Source organism: Protomyctophum parallelum, assembly GCF_964188405.1.
Source record: "Protomyctophum parallelum genome assembly, chromosome: 5".
Taxonomy (NCBI): domain Eukaryota; kingdom Metazoa; phylum Chordata; class Actinopteri; order Myctophiformes; family Myctophidae; genus Protomyctophum; species Protomyctophum parallelum.
In genome coordinates this window covers 2,269,159-2,285,135 of record NC_139702.1, presented here as the reverse complement: position 1 = coordinate 2,285,135, position 15,977 = coordinate 2,269,159, and the positions used below count along the sequence as shown (strand labels likewise).

The window sequence follows — 15,977 nt, the reverse complement described above, 5'->3', positions numbered from 1 at the left end:
CATGTACAACCCAGATTCGGCACAAACAAGGGACTAAATTATTTTCGCTCCTATGCCACCAAAATGTGGAACGCCCTACCAACAGTCATTAAGACATGTGAATCCCTTGACTCCTTCAAAACCACCCCATTTTCCCTCACTGTATATTGTAACTTTTCCCTTTTTTGCTTCCCATATGATGAATTCCTGTTCTGTTCTTTAGCTACATAGAAATGTCTATTTGTATGTCTCTAAATGTTTGTATGTCTTTAAATGTTTTGATGAATTGAACAATGTGGACCCTGTTGTAAACAAGTGTAATGCTTAATTGGGTCGTCCACTCACAGTTGACAGTCTTTGTATTGAGTTTGTGCTTAAAATGTACTGTAAATTCTACAAACTGTTAATTATATTTCAATCAATCAATAACGTTACATAACATGCCCATATTAGGGCATGGCTGTTTGTGACTAGTCAATCTCAGTCCGTTATTGAATCATCAAAATGTGTCTCAGAGAAGCTCAAAATGTGAACCTTACCGTTGGTTCACGGAAATATTACCCGATTCCAGATATTACCTAATATTGTCAGTGAGAACATTTGTATATTTGTGGACTTGTGGTGAAAAATCATCAGAAACTGCAAACGAAGACAATTTGTTTATTTGAAGATTCAGCATATCGTTGTCTGACCACAAGATGGCGCTTCAGCCAAATAAATAATAATATAATGTGGCAGGTTATGTGGGGTGTCAAATTCTGTAAGTCATGGTTGTTTGAACTTGTTTCAATGTCTCTTTTTAATAGGTTTCGTATTTACGATACATTTATGTGTGAAATAATTGTAACCACATAAATATGATTCAAATTTCAACCATACCATTTGAAGCATAACTTTGCATAAACCCAACAGACACGATATGATGACAGAGTTTGCGCAAACAATGCGCCCAGTTGACCCCCTTGAAACGTGACAGTATAGCGTTCCATCCAAGATGGCTGCTCAGCGAAGGAGCCTAATGCAGAGCGTAAGAAAAACATAAAACATTCATGAATTAATTTCCCTTCACCGCATATCATATTTGGTTATAGATTTGTGAATGTCTTCACTATACAGTACACACCCGTTGACCCATTTCGTACACCGTGGTACTGCTGTTGTCCTCTGGTGTGTTCTGTAGCGTACGATGATGCTACATAAGCTAATATGCTAACGTGGTTTAGTTTAATCAGCTGTCACTTTCTAAAAGTGTCAGTGATCATCTGTCTTAACCTTGTTTCAATGTAATTATAGGCCTATAACCTAGATCAACACTGTACGCAACCAAACAGGGACGTTACTTACATTATTTAATTTGAGTTAGACAGTTACATTAGCCTGGCTATCAAACCAGGAACTAAAGTTTAACGTATGGTTTTGTAAACAAATCTATGGTAACAGGCTGAATCAAAAGATAAAAGGTGTTACACTACTGCTTTCAGGATTAGATTGATGCTGTCAATGAAGAATGAATGTGTAACAAGTGTGTAATAATAGTAAATCAATATATCAATATATTCTGTAAAACCTTCACCAGTAGTGTTTGTAGTTTAGCTTGAATAGCAAGCTACAGTACTTGGCTTGCTTATCTAAAATTCCCTGTAGCTTTCGCCTTTCAGTATAATAGCTGTCTTTCACAATGTAGCTTGACAAAAGCACTATATTGTGTTTGTCAGCTGCACATCAAACTCAAATAGCAAATGAGTTTGGAGTGCAGTTTGTCCATTACATCAAAGAGAGAATTATGGATTTAAAATAATATATTATTGCTTCACATTAGCTGGGAAAAAAGGAATATATATATATATATATACTGTGTGTGTGTGTGTGTGTGTGTGTGTGTGTGTGTGTGTGTGTGTGTGTGTGTGTGTGTGTGTATATATATGTATGTATGTATGTATGTATGTGTGTATGTATATATATATATATATATATATATATATATATATATATACCACATAATAGTTGCCAGTTGTATGATAAAGTACAATTCTAATGATAAAGTACCATTCTAATAATTGAAAGATAATTTAATTGAAATCGAATTGAAATTGAAATCATAATTAGCTAATGTCAAGTGTGATTGTCAACACAGTGTCACAATGGCACTGTTGTGTTGACGACTTGACGTACTGCGCTGCCGTACAGTTTCCAACGTGTTAATAAAGTATTCAGCCAGTCAATCAATTGACATTCACACAGTACAATGACACTGTCCGTCATTTAATTGATTCAATTGAACTGAATTATTCTTTCTGGCAAGAGAAACGAGCCTTGTTTGTGTGTTGTGGTTGCAGCATCAGAGTTGGACAGATGCCCTCCCACTGTGTCAGATGTGTGGAGTTGGCACCGCACCCAACTGCGTGTACGGTTCAGATGGAAAGGGCACCCAGAGCCATCCCAACGAAGATGGCCACTTCAGATTTGTGAGGTGAGATACTTTGGCCTGTAGCAACACCTATGGAATGGAGTGGAGTCAGTGGACCATGTTACAGTGCTAATTATGTTGTCATACAGAAAGACACTGTCCGATGTACCTCGTGTACTGTATTTGTTTATTTGAGGTGGACGGTGTATATTAATGCATATGGCATCATTATTTGACATGGCATACAATGACAATAGATGCAGTACAGTTAAAGGACGACTTCACCACTTTTCAACCTAACTTAATTTAATTGGTCCTCACTAATGTCTGTGTCTGTGGGCAGTTCAGAAACCCATCTTCCAATTATTGGTTTTTTTTCCGTCTTTCGATGCAGTTACTGTATCTTTACACCCCTAGTAACTTGCCCAATAATAATCAAGCAAAGCCGAATTTGCAGTACTGCTGAGTTGTTTGTGAGTATTTTGTCTGCCTCGTTTCCTCTCCACCAATCAGAGCTGAGGATGGCTGCTTCCTGTATGGGGTCTTCAATGGTTACGACGGCAGCAGAGTGGCCAATTTTGTTTCTCAGTGTCTGACGGCCGAACTCCTCCTGGGGCAACTCAACTCCAGTCACACGGACAGCGATGTCCGCCGGATTCTTACACAGGTAGAGGGGGGTGTGTGTGTGTGTGTGTGTGTGTGTGTGCAAAGAATATGTATGCACATCATCTACTACCATGGGCGTGCATGTTTATTTTATGCAGTTTTATATGGTTTACCAGTATGATACCGTGGAATCTCAATATAAATGATTATAGTATTGTAACGAAGTTATTAAAATCAATCTCTTATTTACTACACACAAACTGAGCCAACATTGCAATATATTTCTCTTGTTTAGAATCATAATCATGACACTGGTATGACATGTCACTGAAAAGATTGCATTATTTTGTATTGTTGTTATTGAACTTTTAAACTATGTTATTTAATGACCTCTTTCATTAAAATAGAATTCTGGTCTAGGTATTTTCTTAACTTAAACTGATACCGGTATATCACAGAACGAGTGGTACTGTACAGGTGAAAATGTCATAACTCCATCCCGGGTCCACCGTGTGAGGGTTTTGCACTAAATCACTTATTTTTATGACTTGACATTTTTTCTTTTCAGATATCAGTTGTTCATATATTGTTTGTGTAAATGAGGGGACTTTGGATGAAATCACTGGTGAAAACTAAGTGATTTACCGCAAAACCCCACCACTCACACAAAACCCCACCACTCACACAAAACCCCACCACTCACACAAAACCCCACCACTCACACAAAACCCCACCACTCACACAAAACCCCACCACTCACACTCGGAGCTGATCGACTCCATCGAGATGGAGTTTGAACATTTTCACCTGGATATAAATAACATCAGCCTAGTCCGGAATTCTCCTTTAAGGAAATAATTCCAAATAAGCCTGCTGGCTTCTATCCCTTTCTCACACAATAACTTGTTTTCTTTGATATGTATAGTTTTCTCATTCTTATTACAATAAAACTAAGCTTCTTAAGATTCTTTGATATTCTCTGTTGTACACAATGTTAGATTTTGTAATTTTCACCGATTTTTGCAGGCCTTTGACGTAGTGGAGAAGAGCTACTTTGAGACCATAGATGACGCTCTGGCTGAGAAAGCAGACCTGCTTTCCAACTACCTCCTGCCACACAATGAGGTGAACACACACACACATCAGGGTTCCCGCGGATCCTTAAAAAGTCTTACATTTTACTTTCAAAATGGTGCAAGAACCCTGCATAAAGCTAAAGCACAGATAAAGCTAGAGCACAGATTACAGATGTTTTGACCGATATTTTAGTGCAAAATCTTAAAATCAATTAGAAAAAATCATTTTCATTAAAGTTTCTATTTGATAACATTTAAAAAATAAAGGTCACAATGTGTCATGATGCGACCTTGTAGATCTGCTATTTTTTAAATGTATTGAAAACGTTTGCCCACGACATTCCCAAAATAGGGACCCATGGTTAAAAATCTGAAAACACATTGGCTGCATGTCAACAATAAAATTAAGGCTGATCTACCGGCCAGACCCATAACGGTCTGGATCTCTAGTAGACAAAGCATATTTGCACATTGACCTGATAAATGTTCTTTTCGATTGTGGTGCAAACTAATGCCCAGCCGTTAGACATTGGATTTCATTACTTGCTATTTGGGTCTCGTCAGTCTGTTGTTTCATTTGATAAGCCTGTGACAACATTCTCTCCTCTTGTCTGGAATATCTACTGTCTGACTGCTCTGTGGCCCGTCTCTTTCTCGCCTGGACAGCGTCTCCATCTCACATCCTTTCTTTCCTCTTCATCGCCTTTTCTGTCCCCGCATTTTACACACACTTTTTCTCTCACCCCCCCCCCCCCCCCCCCCTTAATCCACCTCTAAATGTGCCTGCACCCTGCTGCGTTTACGGACCCGAATATCAGAGCGAATTTCGGAGCCAACGTTTTTTCCCCCCAAAAAAGTGCACCAGTCTGCAAGAACCTGATCCGAAAAACACAGCCGTTTGCAAGCTCCTTACCTTATTCTCTCTCCTTTACATTTACTAAACGTACTCTACTTAATTCGTTTAGATTTGTTCTATTTCCTGTTTCTTCTCTGTCCTCTGTTTCTTTCTCATTCTTGCCTCCTGTTGTACTCTTCTCTGCCGGTCTCTCTTTCACTTCTGGCTGCCACCTCTCTTCTTCCTGTTTTCCTCTCCTCCATCTCCTGCCGAACCTCAATTAATGTTTTGTTCATCCTGTGGTCAGAACGTGCCGTTCCACCAGCTGCCCCCTCAGAGTCAGAAGGTCCAGGAGCGTCTGAAGGAGCTGGAGCAGGAGGTGTCCGGAGGGGCCACGGCCGTGGTGGCGCTCATCCTCAACCACAAGCTCTACGTTGCCAACGTGGGTACGGATGACCACAGACTGGCACACACACACACACACACACATCACATTTATACAGTCCCATCTTAATGACCACAGACTGGCACACACACACACACACACACACACACACACACACACACACACATCACATTTATACAGTCCCATCTTAATGACCACAGACTGGCACGCTGCATACTTCCTACACGGGTTGTGTTTATAAACACGCCCCCGGAGGTTAAGGTTAGGGTTAGGATTAGGCTGTCAATCACAGCGACTGTCCAATCACAGCGCATAGACTGCGTAGGCTTTGGTATGTTGCGACTGGCACACACACATCACATTTATACTAGTCTAGGAAAACTGGCCTCAGATCCTGTGCAGCAGGGGCGTGGCCCAGTGCAGCAGGGGCGTGGCCCAGTGCAGCAGGGGCGTGGCCCAGTGCAGCAGGGGCGTGGCCCAGTGCAGCAGGGGCGTGGCCCAGTGCAGCAGGGGCGTGGCCCAGTGCAGCAGGGGCGTGGCCCAGTGCAGCAGGGGCGTGGCCCTGTGCAGCAGGGGCGTGGCCCTGTGCAGCAGGGGCGTGGCCCTGTGCGTTGCGTTTCAAATGAAATGCGAATCAAAAGACAGGGGCGGGTTCCACATGGAGTGGGCGCTACATCTAAATAAGACTGAAGGGAAACAATTGCTCCTTGAGCGGTGGTGGTGTTCCTACTACAATTCAATTTGGAATTGGATTCCCTTCGGACTGTTTTCATGGTATGCACACACAGTGCTTCATACCGGAAAGGGGAGTGTCCGCTCAGATTCTGAGCGCAACGTACTTCCCTCACAGGGACACGGTCCTTTTTTCCCAGAAGTCTTTCTCGCCCGCCTAGTGGCGAAGAATAAAACTTCTGGGAACTCAGATTACATTTATACAGTCCCATCTTAACACTTACAGCACGTAACACGTGGTCACACGTCATAGGATACCGATCAGGATAGTCCAAATGACGTGTGAGGACGTCCTAGCGACGTCCTCCCGACGTCCCAGCGACGCAAGAATATTCAGAATTTTTCTATTTTTTTTTTTTGCACTTTGCCTCCCTCTGCCGTATTTTAACGCTCAGTGCAACTGTTAGCTTGTTATTGACTAGCACGTTAGCGAGACGGAAAGCGAGACTCGTAGCTCCTAATCCAGGCGCTCTCCGTGGTGATGAATAGAGCGATATGCTGGCGCTTATTTTCTGCTCCTCATCCGTCTCTCCCGCAAAATATGAACGCTTTTTGGAGCGTAAAACAATATATTAAGATGATCGCAGTTGAGGTCACTTTGTAAAGTCAACTTTTTTAGGAAAGTGTTTCCGGTTCATGGCTTTCAAAGTAAAAGCGATCAGACACCTCCGGTATTCTAGCGCCTATATTTTGAAGGCAGTCGGCGTACTCAATGTGTTAATGACCACAGACTGGCACACCCACACCCACATCACATACAGTCTCATCTTAACAGTAATTATGCTAATGACTTGTATACACGTCTTTACTAAATCAAAACCACGGGGTGCCTTGGATGTGTATAGGCGTCCTTAGGTCCTTTTTATTGATGTCAAACCATTTTATAAAAATATATATCTTTAGCGATCTCCTTGTGTTTCGCTCATGCGCACTGCTGTTCACTTCCTTGTTTATGGCCAGACTAAAAAGGCTCATAATCATAACTCTAAATCTACAGTCTTCATTTCTGACTTCAGCATGCATCTCGTTTGGAATATTAACGCTCCTAGAGAGACATAAGACAAGGTAGCGCGAGGTAAGAACGGAAGGGGGGGGGGGGGGGGTAACGGAAGGCGGGCCTTTTCAGAGTAAAATCTGCCTAATCTGCTGGCACTCTAGCGCCATTCTTTTGAAGAATTCCCCGGCAAAAAAAAGTGCTAATGATGATAGGGTGCCACACCCACACACATCACATTTCTTGTGTCCATTTCTATACAGATATAATCAGTGATATATAATCACTGATTCCCAAACACCGGGTCGCAGACATTTCATAATTTAAAAACTTTAAGAAATTACATAAATCAGAAAACAAAGTAGTGAAAATAGGATCTACAAGCTCGCGGCACAAAGCAACGTTTGTAGATCTGCTATTTTCACTACTAATTTCTCTTTTGGGTCACAGACTAAATAATGTGGGAACCACTGATCTAAACACACGAGCACACAAAGTGAGATATTCTACTTGCAAACAAATCAGGTCTTTGTATGACGAAAGACACAGTCGCATACACAAGCTGATTGAGCTACACATTTTACACTTGCAAAGCCTATTTATGATGTGATCACTCCCATTCTTATTTGATTCCACACAGTATTCGCACTCCAGACTGTTCCATTACCTCTAATAATAGAAATCTGCTCTGCCTATTTTTGGCCGCTATGTAAGATCATTCTGAAACCCAGCTAATGAAAGGTCGATTGCGGTAGGTCAATGTCCGCCATGGGAGCATGTCTTTTCTTACATGTTGGCTATACCAGCCTAGAACAGTTTTACAATAAATGCAGCAGTGGAATAAGCTTAACCCATTCTGACCTGAGATCAGATACATACGAGGTTTCCGCCGGACACACACTGGTCTGATGAACCCATTCTGAATTTCTGACCTGAGATCAGATTCTAAAAATGTCAGTTGCTCTTCGATTCTTCAAAAATAGCAGACCTACAAGCTCGTATCGCGCCACTCGGTGGCGCGATATGAGCTTGTAGATCTGCTATTTTTAAATAGCTAAAGCATAACATGATGCTGACACCAAAATGGGTGCCCGGTCAGAATGGGTTAAGCTCCTGGTTTGGCGACATTTATAAGGAACCAAAAGTGAAGAAACAATACATACAGTACAATACAAGTCTCTGTGACTTTGCTTCTCAAAAAGTGGGATCCAGGGTTCCTTGAGGGCGTTGCAAATGGACCCTTAACACGTCTGTAACTCTGATATGGAACCAAAATGTTACAGGTCCATTCGGTTCCATTTGTACACTCAAGAGTTATCGGGGTCCTTGGAAATGAAAACATTTGAGAACCACTGCTCTCTAACAAGACACACACGTCGGTTACCGCTGGCACATACGTCGTGCTCTAGTGTTGCATTTTAACTCGAGTGGTGGTTCTGGCTCAACCGACTTGGAGCAACCAGAGAGCATTTTTTTCCCTTGCTGATACAGCCAGTCTGTCAGCCTTCAGACAGATTGTGGAACGAAATTGGCTCCTTTTATCCAAAACATCTGTCCAGAATGACACCCGCTGTTATTTCAGCCTCCCTCACACGGCAGCTGTGGGGCAGTAGCTTCTACTAGCTTGACAGCTTGTGTGTGTGTGTGTGTGTGTGTGTGTGTGTGTGTGTGTGTGTGTGTGTGTGTGTGTGTGTGTGTGTGTGTGTGTGTGTGTGTGTGTGTGTGTGTGTGTGTGTGTGTGTGTGTGTGTGTGTGTGTGTGTGTGTGTGTGTGTGTGTGTGTGTGTGTGTGTGTGTGTGTGTGTGTGTGTGTGTGAGTGTGTGTGTGTGACCATTTTGGGTCTTTATGTCCAAATAATTGAATTGAAGGGCAGACAATGAGAAGATTAGATTGAAACACAGCCGCATATACACACACACACACACACACACACACACACACACACACACACACACACACACACACACACAGAAACCACCCCACCCCCGGGGGAGTTCCTTGCAGTTCGATGAAAACCAGACCCTTTTCTCTGCAGCGTTTCTCGTCGGGACAATTACCACAAGCTCCTCGTACAGTCTCCCCTTTAAAAAAAATAATAATAAAAAAACAGACGCCAGCTCAATTTCATCTCTATTGCCTGACCACTGTGGCTGCATGCGACCCGTTGCAGGAACACAACAAACAGCACCGTGGCTGGCTTTGGCATGCTCCACTAACTAACTAACTAAGGAACTGAAGCTTTGCCTCGTCGGCTTCGCGTCTCAAATGGAATGTTTTCAAGGGTAAAGCTGTCGCTGCCTTTGTCTCCGAGTTTGAGGCTAATTAAAGGAAATAACTTAGACCTCTCCCCCCGTTTTTTTCTTTTCCTCTTTTTTTTTCTCCACCACCACCTCTTTGTCGTCTCAAGGACAAGGCAGGGAGCAGAAAATGGGGATCATTAATTAGTAGAATAGGGGAGAGGGGGACATTAGCTCCACCTACCCGCTGTGTGTGTGTGTGTGTGTGTGTGTGTGTGTGTGTGTGTGTGTGTGTGTGTGTGTGTGTGTGTGTATGTGTGTGTGTGTGCGTGCGTGTGCGTGCGGCCGTGCGCGTCGGGTCAGACCTGACAGTATTTGAATCCCAGGGAGGTTTCAGCCTGCATGGGGGGGGGGCAGAGTAAAGCACTTCCAGCTGTGGCTTGATGTGAAATATATTTGACAGTTAAGGTCGCTTGACCCATAATTCGATATGTTGAGGGGGGGGGGGTGGCCAGCCAAGGGTATGTGAACTTCTAACAGGCTTGGAGGAGGAGGGGTTGTTACTGCATGGATGTTCATTTGCCATTAAATGTGACGTTGTTGAACGCCTCACGGTGTCCTCGTGCGTGGGCAGACGGTCGGTCCATCCTGTAATGGGAGAGAGGTCACAGGTGTGAATCCGAGCAGCGGTTAATTTGTAACATGTGACCAAATCAGCACATTGGTCACATGTCCTCTCTCAGGCTGCCCTTGAGCAAGAGGCTAAACCACTCCTTAACCCATTCTGACCTGAGATCAGATTCATACGAGGGTTTCCGCTGGACACACACTGGTCTGATCAACCCATTCTGACCTGAGATCAGATTCTAAAAATGTCAGTCGTTCTTCGATTTTTCAAAAAAATAGCAGACCTACAAGCTCGTATCGCGCCACTCGGTGGCGCGATATGAGCTTGTAGATCTGCTATTTTTAAATAGCTAAAGCATAGCATGATGCCAACACCAAAATGGGTGCCCGGTCAGAATGGGTTAAGAGACATAACGATACATGGCTCTAGCTGATATATCGGGCATCATTTGACTTTCCTGACACCGCTATTGACACTTTTTGCAGATGATTTTTGTGTCGTGATCTTTTTTTTTACCACTTTGAACTTGTCTTGGCGTACCTATTATTGAAGATTGGTGCACATATAGGAGCACATTTTCAAAACATTAAAAAAAATGTTGAATAGGTCTTAACTAAGTGGTTAAATAAAAAGTTATTTGTTTAATTTTATACATTTATGTTTCCCTTTCCATAAATGTATATAATGTTCTCAAATAGAAACTTTAATCAAATTAATCAGTTTTTCAAATTAATAAAATATCAGTTAAAAAAACAACATCAAAAAACATTGGTAATGGGCTGTCTATAAAGGCCTATTCATAATCCAGTTTTCGGTCACCTCAAGGCCTATGCCAGACCCAGGGTTGGTGGCTGCCTCCTCAAGGCCTATGCCAGACCCAGGGTTGGAGGCTGCCTCCTCAAGGCCTATGCCAGACCCAGGGTTGGTCCTCCTCAAGGCCTATGCCAGACCCAGGGTTGGTCTCTGCCTCCTCAAGGCCTATGCCAGACCCAGGGTTGGTCCTCCTCAAGGCCTATGCCAGACCCAGGGTTGGTCTCTGCCTCCTCAAGGCCTATGCCAGACCCAGGGTTGGTCTCTGCCTCCTCAAGGCCTATGCCAGACCCAGGGTTGGTCTCTGCCTCCTCAAGGCCTATGCCAGACCCAGGGTTGGTCTCTGCCTCCTCAAGGCCTATGCCAGACCCAGGGTTGGTCCTCCTCAAGGCCTATGCCAGACCCAGGGTTGGCCTCTGCCTCCTCAAGGCCTATGCCAGACCCAGGGTTGGAGGCTGCCTCCTCAAGGCCTATGCCAGACCCAGGGTTGGTGGCTGCCTTCTCATGCACAAAGTAATACACAATAACAAGCAGCTTGTGATGTGAATCATTGCTTATAGATAATGTTTTGCGTACAATTAAATGTATGTATGATTCTGCATCTATGATGTACTACATTTTCAATCATCAGATTGTGTGTGTGTGTGTGTGTGTGTGTGTGTGTGTGTGTGTGTGTGTGTGTGTGTGTGTGTGTGTGTGTGTGTGTGTGTGTGTGTGCGTGTGGTACTAGGCACCAACAGGGCTCTGCTGTGCAAGAATAGCACGGACGGGCAGAACCAGGTGCTCCAGATCGGTCGGCCCCACTCCACCGACAACGAGGACGAGCTGCAGAGACTGGCTGCCCTGGGTGAGACAGACAGACAGACAGACAGACAGACAGACAGACAGACAGACAGACAGACAGACTGGCTGCCCTGGGTGAGACAGACAGACAGACTGGCTGCCCTGGGTGAGACAGACAGACAGACTGGCTGCCCTGGGTGAGACAGACAGACAGACTGGCTGCCCTGGGTGAGACAGACAGACAGACTGACTGGCTGCCCTGGGTGAGACAGACAGACAGACTGCCCTGGGTAAGACAGACAGACAGACTGACTGGCTGCCCTGGATGAGACAGACAGACAGAAGACAGACAGACTGGCTGCCCTGGGTGAGACAGACAGACAGACTGGCTGCCCTGGGTGAGACAGACAGACAGACAGACTGGGTGAGACAGACAGACAGACTGCCCTGGGTAAGACAGACAGACAGACAGACTGACTGGCTGCCCTGGATGAGACAGACAGACAGACAGACAGACTGGCTGCCCTGGGTGAGACAGACAGACAGAAGACAGACAGACTGGCTGCCCTGGGTGAGACAGACAGACAGACTGGCTGCCCTGGGTGAGACAGACAGACAGACTGGCTGCCCTGGGTGAGACAGACAGACAGACAGACAGACTGGGTGAGACAGACAGACAGACTGCCCTGGGTAAGACAGACAGACAGACAGACTGGCTGCCCTGGGTGAGACAGACTGACAGACGGACGGACACCTTCAAAGAACCCACTGACAAAAAGCTATTCAGCAGACTAGAAGACAACATCATACAGGCACACAGTTCAACTGTTCAGACTGGAGGGCTGGCAGCCATTGAGATGGCGTTCTCAGACAAGGCTAGCAGTGAGATAAAGCAGACTAGACAGACTGTCCGTCTGCCCCTCTAGTGGCGGTAGTGTTTAGAGAAGGAAACAGTCAAGTCATCATTGCGTGATCTGTGGATCGATTAGTAGCAGAAGAACACAGATAATAAACATGACGGGGAATCTATTCTTGCATCTGATAATCTTTAAGCCTGGCAACCCTCTCGTATGCGAACATTTTAAAATAATTTAGAACAATGTCAGATCTATATTACCAGCGCGTGACGATGTGATTAGTTTTTTCAATGGGGCACATGGGGTACATGGTTAAATTAGGCAGACGTGCTCAAAGTGGGATGAGTCCCTTAAAGTGGCGCCCAGGGAAACTCCACTAAATCGACCCCTTACAGGTCTGCAACTCGGAGTGACCAAATGGACCCTTACAAGTCTATTTGGATACTCTGAGTTATGGGGCTCCTTGAGATTAAAGAGATCGTGACATTACAAAAAGCTTTTGTAAAAAAAAAAGAGTTCAATTGCACCCAAACATTCTGAACTTTTAACATTTTGTGTGTGATGTTCTGTGGTCTGGGGTTTTCTGGCTCAAACAAGTGCTCTGATTTGCTTGTGGACTGTGAGGTAAGAATCCACAAATCCCGCCATAATATATGACACAGGAATTTACCAACAGATGTTGTTTTCATTGAAGACTGTTGTTTTCAATGCAGCTCAAAAGGCTTCAGAACACAGAGAAAACCGCAGAGCACAAGAAATCCACTGAATGCTCAAAGTTCAGGTTGTGTGGGTGTAATTGAGGCCATAAAACCTAAAAGAAAAACTAAAAATAAATGTAAATTAATGTCATGAAACCTTTTAGACATTTGAGAAGCACTGAGATAAGGGAAGGAAGAGTGACCTTGACCTCTCTCTCTCTCTCTCTCTCGTCTTAGTCTCCCTCCCCCCTCCCCCCTCCCTGAATGTTGAGTCAGACAATGGTTTCTGTAGGTGAGGTCGTTCTTGCAATGATTTAAAGGTGTAGTGAAATGAAAAAGAAGTTTTTCACACTTTTAGACCATATCCGTGGTCATCCTATGGCCATACCTAACAATGGATGCCAAAGAAATGTGAAAATTCTCATTTCTGTGTGTTTTTATATCAAAGGTCCATAAAAACGATTGCATTATTTATTTATTAAAACGAAAATGTGCTGCGTGATGACGTGTAGAGATACACATCGATAAAAGCCAATAACAATGAAGCTCACCCGTTTAATTCCCCATATTTGCGCCTCCGTCCAGCACAGCTGCTACTGATTACAGAATACTCCGTTTTTATTTCCATTCCAGATAACATCCAGACAGTGTATTACTCGCTTTCAACTCAATCATCACGCTAGAATATGTATCTGAAAACATTATAGGGTAGAAATAAGCCACATAACAGTAAACTGGTACAGCTGGCCGACCATCTGATTTATAAACAAACACACACCACGCTGTTGCGCATAGCATTAGCCACCGTCCCTAGCTACCGTCCCATCGCCTGAAGGGATGCGACGCTCTGATTGGTTCAGAAACTTCAGACCGGTGTTTCATGTTGAAACACCATTTTCATGTTGTTCACCATTTCCGTTTCACTACACCTTTAAGATGTAACAGTGAGACAACCGCCGAGTTGGGCAGAGGTGAAATACGTTCTCAGTCGCCATGATGGCTCTCTAGGTTGAGCCTCCATCGTCGCTTCCAGTCCTCCCGGTTCTCCTTACTGTACATCTGACTGATTTCAGTCATTTGGATTTCATAGAAGCCAGCATTTATTCTATGAAAGCAATAGAAGCTTCATGTTGTGCAGGCTATTTTATGGTTATTATTTTAAGATGAGAGCATTTTAAGTCGTCAAATTTGCAATGCATGTTCAGAAGCGTCTTCCATAAAACCCCAATGATTTCTTCACAGCAGGAACAATATTGCTAAAACATCATCATTGTACATAGTGTGTGGGGGGGGGGGGAAGGGGGGGGCTCCTTTCGCACTGATTGACAAATCGCACATTAGGACTTGTCAATACAACATTTTCCGGCCGTGAGATTTTATTTTTCTTTAATCCGTGCACTGCTCTCCTTTCTAACCTTTGCGTTTTCTGCCTGTCTAGGTGTGGATGCAGCTCGTGTGCGGCAGGCGGGTCAGATAGCTGGTCAGAGCAGCACCAGGCGCATCGGAGACTACCGGGTCAAGTTCAACTACACAGACATCGACCTGCTCAGGTGAGAGGAGAGGACAGAATTGTAGCCTGGAGTGGAAACCAGACACATTTTCCAGACAAACAGACAAAACATTTAGTTTAACCCCGCTCGGTTGTGATTGGATTTCGCTGCACCTGAAGTTGTCCCAATAGGCCCCAGTATGTAAATATGGGGGTCCGGTTTTAAAATAATCCGCCCCTTGGAAATGCAGGTTCCACACACAGATTCCAGACTAATATGATTCTACACAATGATATGTCGGACGCACATGCTCTCTCGCTCACACACTCACACATACAGTGTGTACCTTGTTTGTCTGTGTTAAAGGACCACTTCACCACTTTTCAACATATGTTCATATAATAGGTCCTCACTAATAATCATGATAAAATGGCACGATTTTTTCCTACTCAGTCTGTGTCTCATAGGAGGGCTGTGGGCAGTTTAGAAACTGTCTTCCAGTGACATCATCATTAGGCAGATTATTTTTTAAACAATTCTTTTTTAATTTTTTTGATTTTCATTATCGTGAGAACGATGGCTTCCATTTTCGCATTGCAACTTTTCAGGACTAGAAAGCCTGCAGTTTTTATTAGATTGTATTCCCCATCGATGATGTCACTGGAAGACTGTTTCTGAACTGCCCACAGCCCTCCTATGAGACACAGACCGAGTAGAAAGAAATTGCGCCATTTCTTCATGATTATTAGTGAGGACCTATTATATGAAGATAGGTTGAAAAGTGGTGAAGTGGTCCTTTAATGCTACAACAACAAGTGCAACATCTTCCTCAGTCTCTCCCTCTGTTCTGGCCTGTCCGTGTTGTGTGACCCTCAGTCTCTCCCTCTGTTCTGGCCTGTCCGTGTTGTGTGTTCCTCAGTCTCTCCCTCTGTTCTGGCCTGTCCGTGTTGTGTGATCCTCAGTCTCTCCCTCTGTTCTGGCCTGTCCGTGTTGTGTGTTCCTCAGTCTCTCCCTGTGTTCTGGCCTGTCCGTGTTGTGTGATCCTCAGTCTCTCCCTGTGTTCTGGCCTGTCCGTGTTGTGTGTTCCTCAGTCTCTCCCTGTGTTCTGGCCTGTCCTTGTTGTGTGATCCTCAGTCTCTCCCTGTGTTCTGGCCTGTCCGTGTTGTGTGATCCTCAGTCTCTCCCTCTGTTCTGGCCTGTCCGTGTTGTGTGATCCTCAGTCTCTCCCTGTGTTCTGGCCTGTCCGTGTTGTGTGTTCCTCAGTCTCTCCCTCTGTTCTGGCCTGTCCGTGTTGTGTGATCCTCAGTCTCTCCCTGTGTTCTGGCCTGTCCGTGTTGTGTGATCCTCAGTCTCTCCCTCTGTTCTGGCCTGTCCGTGTTGTGTGTTCCTCAGTCTCTCTCTCTGTGTTCTGGCCTGTCCGTGTTGTGTGATCCTCAGTC

The 15,977-nt window shown here is 44.4% G+C and overlaps 1 protein-coding gene across 2 annotated transcripts in view; it reads left to right on the top strand.

Moving 5' to 3' along the window:
* Positions 1–963: 963 nt before the first annotated feature.
* tab1 (TGF-beta activated kinase 1/MAP3K7 binding protein 1) overlaps positions 964–15,977 on the top strand; it is a 28,036-nt gene continuing 13,022 nt past the window's right edge. For both annotated transcript variants that reach the window (XM_083764574.1, XM_083764575.1), the window contains exons 1-7: positions 964–1,006; positions 2,316–2,449; positions 2,900–3,053; positions 4,019–4,117; positions 5,211–5,349; positions 11,441–11,557; positions 14,487–14,598. In XM_083764574.1, the coding sequence (XP_083620700.1) occupies positions 974–1,006; positions 2,316–2,449; positions 2,900–3,053; positions 4,019–4,117; positions 5,211–5,349; positions 11,441–11,557; positions 14,487–14,598 (788 nt within the window). In that variant the 5' untranslated portion in view covers positions 964–973. The remainder of the gene's footprint in view (positions 1,007–2,315; positions 2,450–2,899; positions 3,054–4,018; positions 4,118–5,210; positions 5,350–11,440; positions 11,558–14,486; positions 14,599–15,977) is intronic.